This window comes from Engystomops pustulosus, chromosome 10 (assembly GCF_040894005.1).
Source record: "Engystomops pustulosus chromosome 10, aEngPut4.maternal, whole genome shotgun sequence".
NCBI classification, from domain to species: Eukaryota; Metazoa; Chordata; class Amphibia; order Anura; family Leptodactylidae; genus Engystomops; species Engystomops pustulosus.
In genome coordinates, this window is record NC_092420.1 from 98,191,377 (window position 1) to 98,209,726 (window position 18,350).

The 18,350-nt window shown below is 42.9% G+C and overlaps 2 protein-coding genes across 11 annotated transcripts in view; one reads left to right on the forward strand and one right to left on the reverse strand.

Moving 5' to 3' along the window:
• Positions 1 to 18,350, reverse strand: part of LOC140104207 (uncharacterized) — a 540,921-nt gene that overhangs the window by 421,503 nt on the left and 101,068 nt on the right. The gene's annotated exons all lie outside the window — the stretch shown is intronic.
• The window catches only part of PDE4B (phosphodiesterase 4B), a 302,693-nt gene that overhangs the window by 272,951 nt on the left and 11,392 nt on the right, over positions 1 to 18,350 (forward strand). For all 6 annotated transcript variants that reach the window (XM_072127634.1, XM_072127635.1, XM_072127636.1 and 3 more), the window contains one exon: positions 11,087 to 11,199. In XM_072127634.1, the coding sequence (XP_071983735.1) occupies positions 11,087 to 11,199 (113 nt within the window). The remainder of the gene's footprint in view (positions 1 to 11,086; positions 11,200 to 18,350) is intronic.

An 18,350-nucleotide genomic window follows, 5' to 3' on the forward strand; every position in this document is an offset into this window, starting at 1 on the left:
TAACATTTATTGACTCAAAACACAAATGTCAAATTTTTCTTTCCACACCTTGTGTGTTATATCCCTGCAGGAATTGTACTGGACTATTGTCCTTGGTTCTGGACTGGTGCTCCCTGACATCTTAGATCAGTACATGTAGGCACATTACAGTGAGGTCATGGGAAGAAGATCTCATGACATTGAGAATGATTAACGCTCCTGGTCTGGTAGACAGACCTGCAGAGGCAGCAGAACTCTGTGTGTTCGGGTCAAGTCCACAGCACACGTACACACACATATAGTGTAACGTATGGAGCCCGGTCATTGCTCTACTGACCAATACATGAGACTATGTACTCACATTCCACACTCAGACAGGCCAACAAGTTATATAACTGCCTTACACATCTGTAGGATTTGCTTATCCTGGCTGGAAGTTGAGCAACACCGAAGATCTATACAAACTGCTTACCATCTGCTGCCGTGTTTCCAGTTGCCATTTGTTGGGTCTGAGGAGATTGATGCAAAGTGTTTCCGCTGTGCCTCAGCGACTTTCTATATTGACTTAGTAATGTCATATATGTGCACAGTGACTGCACCAGCAGCAGAATAGTGACTGCAGCTCTGGAGTATAATACAGGATGTAACTCAGGATCAGTACAGGATAAGTAATGTCATGTATGTGCACAGTGACTGCACCAGCAGCAGAATAGTGAGTGCAGCTCTGGGGTATAATACAGGATGTAACTCAGGATCAGTACAGGATAAGTAATGTCATGTATGTACACAGTGACTGCACCAGCAGCAGAATAGTGAGTGCAGCTCTGGGGTATAATACAGGATGTAACTCAGGATCAGTACAGGATAAGTAATGTCATGTATGTACACAGTGACTGCACCAGCAGCAGAATAGTGAGTGCAGCTCTGGGGTATAATACAGGATGTAACTCAGGATCAGTACAGGATAAGTAATGTCATGTATGTACACAGTGACTGCACCAGCAGCAGAATAGTGAGTGCAGCTCTGGAGTATAATACAGGATGTAACTCAGGATCAGTACAGGATAAGTAATGTCATGTATGTACACAGTGACTGCACCAGCAGCAGAATAGTGAGTGCAGCTCTGGAGTATAATACAGGATGTAACTCAGGATCAGTACAGGATAAGTATTGTCATGTATGTACACAGTGACTGCACCAGCAGCAGAATAGTGAGTGCAGCTCTGGGGTATAATACAGGATGTAACTCAGGATCAGTACAGGATAAGTAATGTCATGTATGTACACAGTGACTGCACCAGCAGCAGAATAGTGAGTGCAGCTCTGGTGTATAATACAGGATGTAACTCAGGATCAGTACAGGATAAGTAATGTCATGTACGTACACAGTGACTGCACCAGCAGCAGAATAGTGAGTGCAGCTCTGGAGTATAATACAGGATGTAACTCAGGATCAGTACAGAATAAGTAATGTCATGTATGTACACAGTGACTGCACCAGCAGCAGAATAGTGAGTGCAGCTCTGGGGTATAATACAGGATGTAACTCAGGATCAGTACAGAATAAGTAATGTCATGTATGTACACAGTGACTGCACCAGCAGCAGAATAGTGAGTGCAGCTCTGGAGTATAATACAGGATGTAACTCAGGATCAGTACAGGATAAGTAATGTCATGTATGTACACAGTGACTGCACCAGCAGCAGAATAGTGAGTGCAGCTCTGGGGTATAATACAGGATGTAACTCAGGATCAGTACAGAATAAGTAATGTCATGTATGTACACAGTGACTGCACCAGCAGCAGAATAGTGAGTGCAGCTCTGGAGTATAATACAGGATGTAACTGTTACTCTTATGACAATGATATCACTTTTCTTATAAATTGCACGGTATCACATGCACATGAAATGACGTTCAGGTGAGAAGTTGATATGTGAATAATCTGGTTACACTTATGAATCAGAGGTTTCTATAAATCAACATTTTTACTGATAAGAAAATGTTTCCTAAAAATGGTGACAGGATATAAAAGTTTTCCTGACCAGATCACTTGTCTCCAGTTGCTGAAATTCAGTAGCTCCTCTATGTCCCCGCATACGTGTGACCTGCTGGTGCTCATTGATGAGGGTTTCGGCTACTCAGAGGGTCATGTGATCTGACACGTCACCAGCGCTGATAACGTATCACCTCCACCCAGTGACATTTAACCCCTCCTCTGCCGAGATCATTGTGAAATCACTCGCCGCACATTCTCCATTATGGCTGAAGAGCAATACAAATACAGCAACGGGGGCCACGTGATAACGCGCTGCCGGAGTTTTATCGTGTACACAACTGGTATAACGTGTGAGAATCTGAGGGTTTTATGTAATTAAAGATTCATCACTAAATTCTGAGGCTGCATTCACACAGTAGTAAAGCCGCCGTATCATACAGAATTAATTAGAGCTAATCCCATCCTGGTCACCAGCTATGATGGATCTTATGGATCTTATGATCCACGGCCAGGATTTGCATTTGGGGATGGATTTCATAATTATGGGGTGTTATATCTATAGCCCTTCGTATTGCAGGACTATGGCTTTGCTGTAAACTGTATTGGTGCCCTGAGGATGCTGATACAGATTAAAGCATTTGTATCCTGCTTCTCCTCTGGTGCCTAAACCTGGTGCATCCTGACCTCTGCAGCCCAAAGCAAATGCATGGTTGGGCTTTATGGGTACAAATCAGCTGGATTGTAGCCTTAATATGCCTGTAATATACATATTATATATATACTGCCGGAGTCTGCCCCAGTCCATGAACTAATAAAAACAGGTCCAAGAAGATATTTAGCATTTGCATCGGCACAGTACAATTCTATGGTCTACGGTTCATCCTCTAGGCAGACAGTGCAGTTGGATGCTGCAGAGTGACATCCAATATGGCTACAGACTCAGAGTCCCAGAATAGAGTCCTGAATAGAAACCAGCCTTGTTATAGCACAGAAATGGAGGCTGCGTCACAGCTATTAGGTTGGAGAGGCTGAATGACATCCCGACTACATCCGTCATCCCTAAACTTGCCAACATTTGTTGGTAGTGGAGCGGGAGTCCGGTACTTGGAGTAACATATCTTGTGGTTGGCCTCCCACCCTTTAACCTTAACCAATCCTGGAGGTGTAACAGGCCCCTATGTAACGAGCAGACAGTATATGGAGTATAAAGCATTGCTTTCCTTATAGCAGCCATTATTTAGGTGCCACCTTTGTAGCTCCCGCATTCATTGCTGCTTCTATTATATAAAGTCAACAATTAAAAGTCAAAGAAAAAAAATGTGTATGTCTGGTTCGCTCACCCAATCACCTCGATTCGCCTCCCAAGTCCATGCAGTGGTGCACGCCTTCAAGTCCTCGACTCCATGACCAAACATTGCAAAACTGTCCAATAAGAGGCTTGTCTTTATTTAACAAGAAGTGGGTTAATATGGAAGACACAAATGGATTGACGCGTTCCCCATGATTATGATTAAGACGCTATAGGCGTCGAAAAGCGTCAATTCTATCTGTTCTATCTGAATTCATCAAGTGAGTCTTATGTAAGTTGTTGTATCTGTATTTTTTTTTTGTTTTTGTTTTTCTCATGATATTGTTTTTTTTTCTGCCTTTGTCGTTAAAAAGTTCTTTTTTTGGCGCACATGTCCCACTATGGAGCAATTGGTCCTGATAAATTTGGAAGTAGTTTTTGTGCTTAAACAAAAATTTGGGTCAAATCGCAAATCATGACTTTAGTTCAGTGTTGTGGAAATGAGTCTAAGCAAATAATGAATTTGGCTCCAGCAGGGTCTATCATAAAGTGACTTTGCATTGTCCTCATTGTCATTTGGCCTTATGGAAAGTAGCAAAACAGCATTTGTACCACAAGTGCACCAAAACCGCGCCAACCATAGACAAATCACCCAATGATGAATGCCCCCCCACCGAATGTTATTTTATGGCTAGAATTGTATATTTATTACATTAGTTTTTCTCATACACTTCTGAGCCTTGGACAAAAGTACAACCAAAAATAAGATACAACAGGAAAGACAGATCCGTTTCCCCCATCTGGTCCAGGACTCAGCGTGATGCGGTCAGATCACACGGCTGTGGTCTTCATGTAGATCGCATTTCTCGTACCTTCTCTGCAGATGACACAAGGCAGCGCAAGTATTTGGAAGAAGTATTGCAGAAGTAACTGCGAGTAATCTGCATGGATTTATATTTAGATGGTGCAGTCTTATCGTACTTCATGGCCATCACTAATGCAAAAACACAGCTAAACCTGACCCCAGTTTAAATAAAGTTTAATAAAGCGGCCATAAAAAATAGCCAGCGCACAATATACGTAGGCTACTCCCTTTCTCCAGCTGCATTTTACAGGACGGAGAATAAGTGTCAGATCCATGGGGGTCATTTTGCTAGGACCTTCCACAAATGGTAGGGCTAAAAGTCTCACTAAATCCTTCCTGTGAATGAAGTGTGACTTCTATGTGGCTGCCAGGAGGCTGAAGTCCCATAGAAGTGAATGTAGTCTTGGTCAGTCACGTGGAGAGGACTCTGTGGGACTGATCGTCTTTTCTTGTGGTCCTTGTGATCAGGCCACCAGCACTCTGACACCATTCCTCTAATCTGTGGAGAAGGGATAAGTGTCCTAAGGGAGACAACCTTATGGTTGGATGGTTGGTTTATAAGGACTAGGACTGACAGCAGTGCCAGGAACCGAGGAGGTGTTTAGATGAATACATGTGATATCAAGTAGTGATTTTGGAGGTGGAGATCTTCTGTCAATCATCACTTTGAGGAACGGTGCGTCAAACCTCTACTGAGCCTGAAATCACTGAACTAAACATTGCGGACCAGTGTATGGCAGTTTGGGGTCCTGTCATGGCACTTGGGTCTGTTGGTGCCATATTAAAGGAACTTTAGGTCGTTTTATTCCGTAATGGTGTAATACCACTGCTGCTGGGTGTAGAGACGAGGCCGTGAATGAAATAATAAACATTGCTTAAGTCCAGGAAGTGGCTACGAAACGCACACAGAGCTAAGACCCAAGCGAGTGCCAGCTTTTTATTTGCCCGAGTTTAATAGATTCCACATCAGCAAAACATACCGAATCCTAATGACCAAATATGTAATGTGCTCATTCATCCGGCCCTGTGACCCCGCCAAGCGGATGTTTGATGAGAAATTTGCGATATGTCATGATGTCGTATTTTGTTTTACACCATTGAAGCTGCAATCCTTGGCAGGTCTGGCCTCCTCCATGCATCACCCCCCGGAGTCATAACTTATTAAACTGGCAGCGAAATACAGAGTCGGGTTTTATTGATTGAATGGTGATACACTGTAAAGAGGCATCCATACTGTATCCTGTATCCAAACTGTATCCTGTATTCATACTGTATCCTGTATCCAAACTGTATCCTGTATTCATACTGTATCCTGTATCCAAACTGTATCCTGTATCCATACTGTATCCTATATTCATACTGTATCCATACTGTATCCAAACTGTATCCTGTATCCATACTGTATCCAAACTGTATCCTGTATCCATACTGTATCCAAACTGTATCCTGTATCCATACTGTATCCAAACTGTATCCTGTATTCATACTGTAGCCATACTGTATCCATACTGTATCCTGTATTCATACTGTATCCTGTATCCATACTGTATCCTGTATTCATACTGTATCCTGTATTCATACTGTAGCCATACTGTATCCTGTACCCATACTGTATCCTGTATCCATACTGTATCCTGTATCCATACTGTATCCTGTATTCATACTGTATCCTGTATCCATACTGTATCCATACTGTATCCTGTATTCATACTGTATCCTGTATCCATACTGTATCCTGTATTCATACTGTAGCCATACTGTATCCTGTACCCATACTGTATCCTGTATCCATACTGTACCCTGTATCCATACTGTATCCTGTATTCATACTGTATCCTGTATCCATACTGTATCCATACTGTATCCTGTATTCATACTGTATCCTGTATCCATACTGTACCCTGTATCCATACTGTATTCTGTATTCATACTGTATCCTGTATCCATACTGTATCCTGTATTCATACTGTATCCTGTATCCATACTGTATCCTGTATCCATACTGTATCCATACTGTATCCTGTATCCATACTGTATCCTGTATTCATACTGTATCCTGTATCCATACTGTATCCTGTATTCATACTGTATTCATACTGTATCCTGTATCCATACTGTATCCATACTGTATCCTGTATTCATACTGTATGTATGGGTGAACTGCACCCTGGGCTCCCTGCCACATTAGTATAATGCCATGTGATAGTAAGGCAGCACCTTACAGGTTTTGCACAAAACTGAGATGTTAAAGGGACACTGTCATCAGATTTTATCTCATTAAACTACATGTGCCACTTTCTTGTAGGCTCTGCATTTATGCCTTTCAATTTTTGTTCCAATAGACACCTCCACTTTATTCCTTGGGTTGGTACCAAGGATACCAAATTTATATAGGTGTTAATATGCTTTAATAGATTTAAAAAAATAAAAACCTTTAGTATAAAAAAATTTCTTAAATTTGACATCTTCTGGCACTTATAACTTTGAAATACTGCAGTGTACAAATATATGTATGGTCTCATTTTTTGTTGGATGGGATGACGTTTTCATTGCTACTATTTAGAGGGCTGTACGGGGGGGGGGGGGACTGCTCATTTAATGGGTTTAAATTTGGTGCCACTTTAACCACCTCCAGGACAGCAGGGCACCACTAATGCCACGATGGACACCTGCCTTTGCTTGTGAAGAAACTCATCCACTTGGCTTCCCCACATGTGTTACAGGAGTCCGTAGTCCCATGAGCGCTGTCAGCTGTCATCATTTTCTAACCTCTCGTCCTAAGTGTCTAGATCCTCCTGTGTCACAAGCCTCCGACTTATGGCAGAAGTAAACAGGTGGCATTGACACAAGCGAGTCCTGTTATCCTCAGTAACAATGCCCACAAACGCTAACAGAGAAACAGATGGGTGCGCTGCCACCTAATATGTACACTGGAAATGTTCCTGGTAACCATTTTTTCAGATGTTTATTGCCAACTACAGTAACCTCAGCCAGTGCTAACCAGAGCGCCCTATAATAGTTCCCCATAGTAGTGGAAGTGCCCCATAATAGGAACATTTAACCAGTGTCTCATAGAAGAGCTGCCCAGTGTCCCGCGATATTGTCCCATAGAAGATTCAATCACAGTGCCCCATAATAGTGCCCAATAATAAAGGGCATCAGTGCAACATAGAAGATTCAATCACAGTGCCCCATAATAGTGCCCAGTAGTAGAGAGCATCAGTGCAACATAGAAGATTCAATCACAGTGCCCCATAATAGTGCCCAGTGTCCCGCGATATTGTCCCATAGAAGATTCAATCACAGTGCCCCATAATAGTGCCCAGTAGTAGAGGGCATCAGTGCAACATAGAAGATTCAATCACATTATTTCACCATAGAAGGACCAGCATGTATCCCATACTACTGCCCTATAGGAGATGTAGCCGCAGAATCTCATTATATCAGCCGTGCACATTACTAGACAGAACTCCAGGCACACAGGAGCAGGGCACTATCAGTATGAAGCAGAGAGATTAAAAATGTATGGAGAAACAGGAATGTAAGAACAGAGAACAGAACAAATTCTGCAGCCGGCGAACGCCTCATACATCTGTTTTATGTGATGTGTCCCCAGCACAGGATCAGCAGTGTTAGGGATTGATGACTGTGGGATGCAATGTACCATACATGTTCCAAGCCTGAGTTTACCCAGGATTATACTAAAGCAACACAGCGGATCTCACACCACGCTGGCATCAGAGGTCTACACGAGATAGGAGAGCAGCACCCAAAGGCTTATACAGGAGATAGGAGAGCAGCACCCAAAGGCTTATACAGGAGATAGGAGAGCAGCACCCAAAGGCTTATACAGGAGATAGGAGAGCAGCACCCAAAGGCTTATACAGGAGATAGGAGAGCAGCACCCAAAGGCTTATACACGAGATAGGAGAGCAGCACCCAAAGGCTTATACAGGAGATAGGAGAGCAGCACCCAAAGGCTTATACAGGAGATAGGAGAGCAGCACCCAAAGGCTTATACACGAGATAGGAGAGCAGCACCCAAAGGCTTATATAGGAGATAGGAGAGCAGCACCCAAAGGCTTATACACAAGATAGGAGAGCAGCACCCAAAGGCTTATACACGAGATAGGAGAGCAGCACCCAAAGGCTTATACAGGAGATAGGAGAGCAGCACCCAAAGGCTTATACCATGTGCAGTACTGAGGGAGTCAGAGAGGCTTCACATATTGTATTAGGATCATTTGGTGTGGAGCAGTTTAGTAGCTTTCATCCTCATTGACCAACACTGACAAAAAGTTAACCCCTTAACGGCCACGGCCATCTTCAAAAATCTATAATATGTAATAGTTTTTATTTTTCCATGTACAGAGCTGAGTGACAAATTGCACTTCATAGTCACTGTATTTTTAGTAATATTCCATGCCGTGTACTGGGAAGTGGGAAAAAATTTCAAATGCAGTGAAATTGGTGAAAAAATGCATTTGCATTTGGGTGCTATTTTCCATTGCAGGGTTCAATGCCAGGAATAACCGTTGTTATATTTTGATAGATCAGACATCTTGGGACACAGCGATACTTAACATGTTTATGATTTTTACTATTTGTTTATTTTTATATCATCTCTAGGGAAAGGGGGTGATTTGAGTTTATATCTGTTTATTTTACTTTTTATAGTATTTTTTACATCCCCTAGGTTACTTTAACCCTGGGTTGCCTGATTGATCCAGCCATATACTGCCATACTACAGCACACACATGATCTATTACAATGTGCCCTTGCAGCAGATCTTCAGAAACTATACAGCCTCGAGTCTTATAAAGACTGTTGCTCCCCACTATGATGTCACGGGGAGGCAACAATCTCAGCCAAGATGGTTGCGCCCATACGTTGCCAGATCATGACAGCCTTCTGGGCTGTCACATGACCGATACTTTGTTACAAACGTTGGATATTCCACATGGAAGAAACACGCATGTTTGCTTGAGCCGAGCTTGCACGTTCATGTAGGTGATAGGAGGAATAGCTGTATGTCTGTCAGCTACAGATTGTGTATATGTTTTTACCCAGGAATGAATATACATGCACATGAAGATAAAGTGCCAGCTATATTGGATCTGACAAGATGCTCCCGTTTGGTTACTTCTTCACTGTATAGATAAGATTTCAGAATCTCATACAATGACCTAGTGGTATATTACACAGTCTACACACAATGTACTTCGGTAATACAGGGAGGGTGCAGGAGCTCTAACAGGTTCCCCCACGGTACCTCATATCACTGCAGGCTAGTGGGGCAGACTTGTAGGAAACATAGTTTAGAACATATTTATAGAACCAGGTAGAAATTTTGGATTTTCCCTTTTTTTTCCAGCATCTGGTTTTACAGTCTGACATAAGGGTTACAGAAAGATTTAGCAAAACACATTTCAAAAGGAGAAGCTGACGCATGTAATAAACGCACAGCAGGTGCACATGGACCCAATGAGCGCGGCGAGTCTGTGCATATGGGTGCGCGCTCTGCAGATGTGCGCTGAATAATACTCCAGTATCAACGGGAAACTCATGGGACTGTAGACACAGGGTTACTTTCTCTAGTATCCACAGAGCTGGAGGCTATTTGCACGCCCCCTGTTTGGCAATACTGCAATACTGATGTGTAATACTGCATTACTGACAGGTGTGTGAACTGGTGGCTTAAAGTACATAGTAAAGTAATCTCTACCAGCCGCCGCTGCAGCAGCACATGCAGCCCTGTGGTTACATGTGATATACCTCATTGATATGTACGACACGTCTGTGAATGATCATGTGATGCTGCTGTGTCCTCATGGCACAGATTTTCGTTCCATAACACAGAAACCGCACTGAAGAAGTGACCACGCATGCACATGGCTGCTCCATTCCATGTCTATGCACGGTCTATGTACAATACGTTGGTCAGCAGTTGTCATCAGTCCTATGGCCGCTGAATGGAGCAGAGTCATAACCAGCACAATCCTCTGGTGCTCAGGAGCAGCGATCTAATGTTGGGGTCATTAGATGTACATCCCCTTCCATAGGAATCTCAGTCTCTAACAAAATACTGTAGATCCGTTCTGTGACAATTTAGTTTTTCTTTATAAAATAGATATACCTCAATTGATCTGATACAAAGCCCCAAAATTCCCTTGCGAGCCATAGCAGTAACTTATCAGCCTTCACCTTACATTAAGGGGAGCTCAGAAACCTACTGCATGCAGTGTATACATTAAACTGATTGAACCGTATCCAATATTCTCTGGAGCTCCCCCCAATGGTGGCTGTAAGCAGACTGAGATTTAGGAGTTAACTCCATGACAGATAAAGTCCTAAAATGACCCATTGAAGACACAATTTTAAAAAGTAATCGTTTGTTTTTTATTTACCCACATCGGTTCCTTCTCCAGAATTGGAGGCTTCTGTACTTCTCCTTTCCAGTTAATAGCCTCCCCCTCCATGTGAAGCAGTCACAGGCTCACTCATGGAGACCCGGTTATGCATGATATATGAAGTATTATATGCTCATTAGAGTGGCAGGATTTATAATATACGGAAACTCTGGAAAGCTTTGTGTTGCCCAATGTATGAGAGTGGTGATTAATACTTATGAGAAGTGTAGAGCGCCTGCAGAGGACTGGCAGGGCTGGAGAAGTGAGCAGCCAGTGTTCAGGCTGATGATCCTCCCACCCCATGCAGGAAGTTTGTTCTCATCTGACATCAGCACAGGGTTTGATAGAAAACAGGCAATGCTTGTGAGGAGCTCAGACTAGTGCAGAACAGTAGAGAGGACAGGCTGCTGCCACTGCTGCTGCTGCCCATGATGAAGGAGCATTGTTCAGCTTACAGTACAGTGTGTCTCAGCTGCGCTGGAGGACCTGAAGCCACCATGCAGAGCCTGGAGCCTGAATATATGTCCATGTGTTTGTTTGCAGAGGATTCCTACCAGAAACTTGCCATGGACACTCTGGAAGAGTTGGACTGGTGCTTGGATCAGCTGGAAACAATACAGACGTACAGATCGGTCAGTGAGATGGCATCAAATAAGGTGAGTGAGGGTCCAGCGGAGTCCACCAGCAATGTCCTATATGTGTGTTGTGAACTATTCATATATACTGTCCATGAAATATCCCAAGGAATGTCTCTGCACATGGAAGACTCCTTACTCACAGTGCGTGTATCCAGCTCCATCCATGTGGCTCTCCAGCCCTGGCTAAACTACAACTCTCAGCATGTGCTGGAAAGTCATGGGTTGCAGAGCACTATGTATATGATGCGGTTTTGGATGAATTCCTGCTCTGCTATAATATTGGTTTGCAAAGTTTTGTGAAACTACTGGTAAATGTTTATTTACTAGAATATTGGTAAATGTATATGAACAGAAGGGGATCCAGCTCATAGTGATTTACTATTACAAATCCTTGAATACAAAGCAGGAATTACAGTGATTTATACTGTGAAAAGTTGTACTACCAGGAGCCTGAATGAGATGGTCAGAGCAGCAGAGCAGTGGCATTACTATAGTATAATGTATATATGCGCGTGTCTTATTGTTCTTAGCATTACAGGATACAATTGTTGCTGTAGGGCTTCGCTTTAGTTACTTTTTATTGATCCCTGCTATATGATACAAATCCTGAGGGACTCTTCGGTGATCTAGCAGTTGTCTGTGTGCATTACAGTAGATGAGAGGGTCTGACTTGCATCATTTACAGGTATGATACTTAGATCTGAGGATTGTTGGTAACTTTGTAGATCAGGTCTGACTTATGCTTATGCTGAGCAAATGTGAGTTTGTTATTTTCAGGCAATAATTTCAACAGTTTCCAACAATTTATTACTCAACGAACTTTCAGAAACAGTAAGTCTAGTGCATGTTATAGCTGTTCCCTATAGATCTCAGGGAGCCTCTTTTAGCCATTATTCTGGCATTATGGAGACCTTGGCACATTGCACAGACTTTCCCCGACTTCTTCTTTTTGGGAATATACGAAGGAAATCAAGACGTGGAGGAGCTAAGCTAATAAGTGAATGCTCTTACAGATGTAGCAGAGCTGGATTTTATGTATCTTTCCGAGCTGAATTTTATAGATGTAGCATAGCTGGATTTTATGAACGCATTAAAGTTTGGTTTTGCAAATGTAGCAGATTTATGATTTCAGCTAGAAACTATATTAATACTGGGATTTGCTTAGCTGGGTTTTATATATATATATGAATTTTGTAGATAGCTAAAGTTCGGGTTGATGAATATGCAGTTGGGTGTGAAATGCCAGTCGGGTTCAGTTTACCATTTGTAATATCGCTATGCATTAAAAGTGGTTTCCAACAGATAAATCTATAACATTATCATACTAGAAAGTTAGTCGCCCAAAAGAGTTAAATATCAGCAGAAATAATTTTATGGTTGTTTCACAAAATGTATTGATGTTAGCCTGTCTTTCATCTACATGGGGCTTGCAGAAATCCATGCACACGCTGCACAATCTGCCCGATTTACATCAATGGAGGTGAAGAAATTTCTGCAACAAGTTGTCGGGGCTTAGGTTAAAGTTTAGATTAGTAAACTTTGTGTCATACGCAATCTCCATACCTCTCCGCACCTCTTGGAAAGAGCAGAAGCCAGATAAACATTCGTCATTATTGTCGTATAGTTATTATGTCAGGGCCGGGTTTTTATGTCATTTGCCCTTTACTGCGTGAAGTTCTTGAGAACGAAGCTGCGGATCTGGTTTTGCTTTTCACTGAAGCAGTGAAGTAGTGAAGCCTTTGTTCCCAGCAGGTGAATGCCAGTCTTGGGATTGCCAAAAGTTTACTAAACATTCACATCCCTTCAGTCAATGGCACCTTGACACATTGTCTGATACATTAATATCAGGGTGATTAGTGGTCAAGTCTTGCCGCAGATTGTACTTTATACTGTGGGCGATGAAGCAATCAGCCTTTACATGGGCGATGCTTCAATAATAGACAATTCATCATTACAAAATGTATTCCCCTCCTTACATCAGTGATCTATAATATGTAGCCCTACACGCTCCAATCCTCATCTGATCATTACACTTTGCAGAGTTGTAGTTAAGGTGCTCTTAAGAGATTTCTGCTCATCCCAATATATAGAGTGAAAAGGTTTGGTAATTACCGATCAATGGTAGCATCGGGGAGTCATCTTTAAGGAAAATAGATGAGGCACATCTCCAAAAGTCATCACGAGGGGTTCATCCCCCTTTAAGAATGATGGTTATAGTCTAAATATTATATTTGTACATATGACTTGCTGGGGTTCTCCCATATTCCTTCATACAGTAACTAAAGCATAAAGAAGCCATCTAAAACTATTATGTGACCCCATTAATATTGTGTGACCCGTGGTTACTCTATATGGCCCCGATAATATTATGTGACCTTTGATAATAAAATGGTATATGGATCCCTCCTGTTATACAATATAGCCCCAATAATAAAGACTTCTCTCCTGATGTTACTATGTGGCCATGATAATATTAGGTTCCCTCTGATAATATCATATCACCATGATAATATTATGTTGCCCCTGATAGTACTCTATAGCCCCAATGTTATCATCTGGCCCCTATTATATTATAATGCTATATTACTCTGATTATATTAGGATAATACTATATGGCTCTGATAGAATAACACTATACAGCCCTGATAATATTATATGTTCCCGGTAATAATACGTTCTCCCTGATGGTATCATATACCCTGATAATATTACGCAGCCCCTGGTAATACTCTGCAGCCAGTGATCAAACCCTCATAGACACTTGTTTTGAAAACAGGATGTTTTGGGAAAGAATAAGAGGAAGAGATTAGAAACCAGTAGAAAGAATGAACAGGACCCCCTCTTGCTCCAATAACACTCTAAAATGTGACCCACCTTCCTGACACCTCGCTCCCTGAGTTCCTGGCCCGGCGTTACCCCGGCCAATCTACGTCATGGCAGTAGGAGAGTGGGCAAGACACAGCTGCTAAGTGTGACTCCAGTTTCCTGTCTCCTTCCTGACTTAGGTAGAAGAGTCTATGATTGCAACAACAAAAGCCTCGTCTCTTTTCAGACTGCAGGGGATTAGCCAAATTGATTCAAGACATTTCGAGACATTAGATTCCATGCAAGGACCTTGTTCTATGTGGAAAGAAAACACCCAGTGGGTATTTATTGTTTAGGAAGCCAGTGTAATGTCGGTGGTAGGGAAACGAATAATATCACAATTTCACAGTCTGGAACTTGGATCTGACCTCGGGTACGGAAAAAAAAGGGCTTTGCCTGCAAACTGCGAGGACTGTGTGCACAGGATTGGTAGGGAGTGATTATTAATGATGTATATGGAAAATAAGGATGGCGTAGAATGAAATGTGACTTTCGGGCAGGAGTATACAATGCATTACTCTGGGGTTTAATGGTGGCCGTCCAAAGCTAACGAACTATACCATAAATCTGAATTCGTTTTCCAAAATATTGTCATTAACTCAGATAAAAATGATTGGGTCTTAGATATGTTGCCCATTTGCGAATTTGGTCTGAAAAATTTGTTCTATGCGTTGGCAGGATTTCCCAGACCGAACTGGAATGAGCGTGTGAGTTCAGTGGTTCAAGATTTGGTCTAGGAAATCCCTCCAGCGCAAGGAGTGAGTTTCTTGGACTGAAATCGCTAGTGGCTTTAGGGTGAATTCACACATTGTCGTAATGTTTTACGCAGCGGCATTCTCGCATGATTTTACTGCAATCATGGCAGAAATGATGCAATTCTGGACCCTAAATCTTGGACATGAGTGGTATAAAAGAAGGACCAGTCAGCACCCATGCCGCATCAAAATCCAGTGTTGCCTAACCCATGACCCTAACAAATGTAGCAGAGCTGATAACTCATTCATATAAAGTTCTATGGTTGTTTTATGCAGTTATAACTCCGTGGCTTCCCTGACATGTCAGACTGGGCCACATACGAAGGTGGCTCTAGACTATTTGACTCTGAGTTGCTGCTGTAGGGGATGATGAGGTGTGGGCCGCTAGCTTTCTGCTTTGCTTTCAGGTTGTCTGATGAATGTCCAGCCTGGTGACACCTCCGCCAGACCCCTGAATGCAGCCATTGTCCCCTGGCGGGGTCTAAACACATAAGTCAGCATGTAACATGACAGCTTGGCAACTGCCATCCGGATTTTTACTTCCAGGGAGCTGCACCGGAGGCTTGGAAATGTTACTCGCGGCATAAATACTTTTTTTGTTCGACCTGTTTTTTTTTTTCTTTTTCCTGATTTTCTCCAGTTAATTAACCAGGGAAGGAATTTGGAAAATGTGTTTTGCCAGTAGAGTAGAGTTTTTTATTATAGAATTTTGTTTTGAGTGCATAATTAAAATTACTGTGTAAATATGATGGTACACAGCGCCAGGAGGATTCTGGGTACCAACATGAAAACATGTCCGCACCTTCTATACAACAGAAATAATTGGATCCGTATTTTTAAAGCGACTCATGGATTCCTGTATTGTGTTCCATGGCCACTGTCCGCGGTAACAAATACGACCCCGGCTCTGACCTGGGAAGGTAGTGGGGAAGGAAGCTGCGTTAACTCACAGGACACAATAGATAGCTGAAACTGCGCAAATTACTTCCTTTGTAATCTCTTTACATGCAGAAGAAATGAGCATTAGAAGCCCAGGCTACAGCAAAAGAGAAATTAAAAATTGCCTTACTAGACCTGAACATCATCCAGGAATAGGACTGAATATTCATGTTGTATATCCCTGCCATATCGGATACTAAGCATCTTAAGATGGTCATAAACTTCAGATAGACCCTTGCCTGACAGCTTAGATTGTGCTTGATTTTATCATTTCCTATGAGGTAAGTGGCACAATAATCAGCCACTTATCTCCATCTTTCCTCCAATCCGTCAAAAAGTTTTGAGCAATCCCAGTGCCGATACCCCGATAACATGCGCTCAGCTGAACAGGACTGACATGGCCTCGCAGACCGCTCCTCCATTGCTTATCTCTCAGGGTAAAAATAGAATTGGAGAAGAAAAAACCTAGCCAGTCCAAGTTTCCGACCATCGCAGACCAAATACAAACTATCTATGGAGGCCTAGTACCTGATAAGGAAAATGGGAGCTACTTTAATCTTCTGACAGCAGTTGATGTACAAGCTCCATCTAAGGCCTGTGCTGGGCGATGACCTATGACGTTATGTTGGTACTTGGCAGAAGCCGCCTGGCACTGAGGAAATCCATGTGTAAGGTTCTGTGTGTGGCTGAGGCCGTATCAGCCGGGACTCTTCCATGATGTGGCATTGGCTGAAGACTGTACATAGTTAGCCCTTCTTATATTTGCCATTAAGCCTTCCGTATATTCAGTGCTGGGTTACTACCAGGCCCTAAGACAAAAAAAAAAAATTCCCACAATGTGCTGGGGTGGGGCTATACGTGTCCACCATTTGTTGTTCTGCTTCTATAATGGAGAAAAACAAAGAAAACTAAATCATAGAGTGAATGTTCCCGTAGATCCGCCGTTGTCTTGACGGTAAAATTCTTGGAAGAGGAAGTTTCCAAGAAAGACAAAACGTGACATTGGTACCAAAGGCACAGAAAGAATTGTTCCTCTGCATTGCCCGGGAATCCACCTCAAAGGACGTGTATCTATCCGCAAAACAGTGAAACAAAGGAAGTCCGACACAAGACAATAGGAAGGGGCACTTCTGTCATCAACAGGGGCAAAGGCGTAGATGACTTGCCTTCGGCATGGTTAAAAGACACGTACAGGCCATTAAGGAGATCCATCTACGGCCTCTGTCAGTCACTTCTAACGCTATATTTGGGCTCAGGGCCAGGAGCCTATGTGCCTCTCTGCACAGCGTGCTGCTATCATTTGTTTTGTTAGACTGCCAGCGGAGATAGTTTGCCCGCTAATACGTGCCGCTTCCTCCGCCTGCTGCCAGGTTGTTTAGTCTTCTATTACTGCACCCCAGCTCCGCTATATGATTTGCCTGTAAGATAACAAGACTCATTCTCCAGCCCATAACAACTAAGCTTGGTTTCCTTTATCCTGCCTGTAAGATCACGTCCTCACCATGTGGAGACGTGTAGAACTACAATTGTAAGGATCTCCTGCAGCTCTGTCCAGCCCGGCCATGTCCGGCTTAACAACTGTAAAAAGTACACCTTGTGGTGATGTAGTCCATGCTGGTATTTGTAGTTCCACATAAGACAAGGGGTCATGGTTAGCCACCCTGTCACCACCAAGTGCTGATGTAACAGAGGAGTATAGGGATGTTTATTGACTTAAACTATAGCTTAAAAGGACCATATGGGATCAGAAAGACCACCCTTGTCAACAGGTTCCGTGTGAATTTGTAGTTCAAGTATCCATGTTGTTCTAATGAGGTAAACCCCCTTTATAACCTGATTTCTGGCGACAACCATTGCATTGCTGCCATTGCAGTTTGTTTTTTCATAGTGGTTGTCACAAAATTTCCAAGACTATTAAAGCGTATCTTGGAATATCTGACATTATGGGCATTGGGTGGATATTCCAAAAGTCGTGTAATCAGTGTAACAGCTGGAAATAATTACGGATAACATGGAAGAACAGGACGTGCAAAAAGTTTCCATAGGGGTGTAAATCCAGGAGCCAAGGATAAGTCATTTAGTTGAGGCATGAGTGATATTATACTTCTTCTGTATGTACTGAGCTCCAGAGACAGCAGCGGCCAGCTGTGTGCACAGATCTGCAAGACACTAAATGACATTTCAAGATGGTTGTCAGTCAGTGTGGGAAAGCGGAGACTCTCACAGCCTGTGACACGGCGCAGCCAAATGGCCGGGGTGATGTGTGCAGGAGTCCAGGACTTGGCCCGGCCTGGGGGAAGGGGGATGCACAAGCTTCTTGTCCCCAGCCGCACACAGTCTTGCTTTATTCTGCAAGAGTTTTGCAAAACGATTAACGTCATCAGAAACCCACATGAACCATAAAATGAGAGAAGTCTGTAAACCGCTTCCTGCACGGCCTGCCTGTGATTATGAGTAGTGTGTGCCGAGGCCACACAGCTCCCTGACATGATAGCACATCAAAGGGAGGCCTCGCGTAACTCCATCTATCTTTACACCGCTGCGTAGGACGCCGCTATGGCACCAAATACATCCAATATGTAAAAGACGCACATTCGCTGACCCCTGACC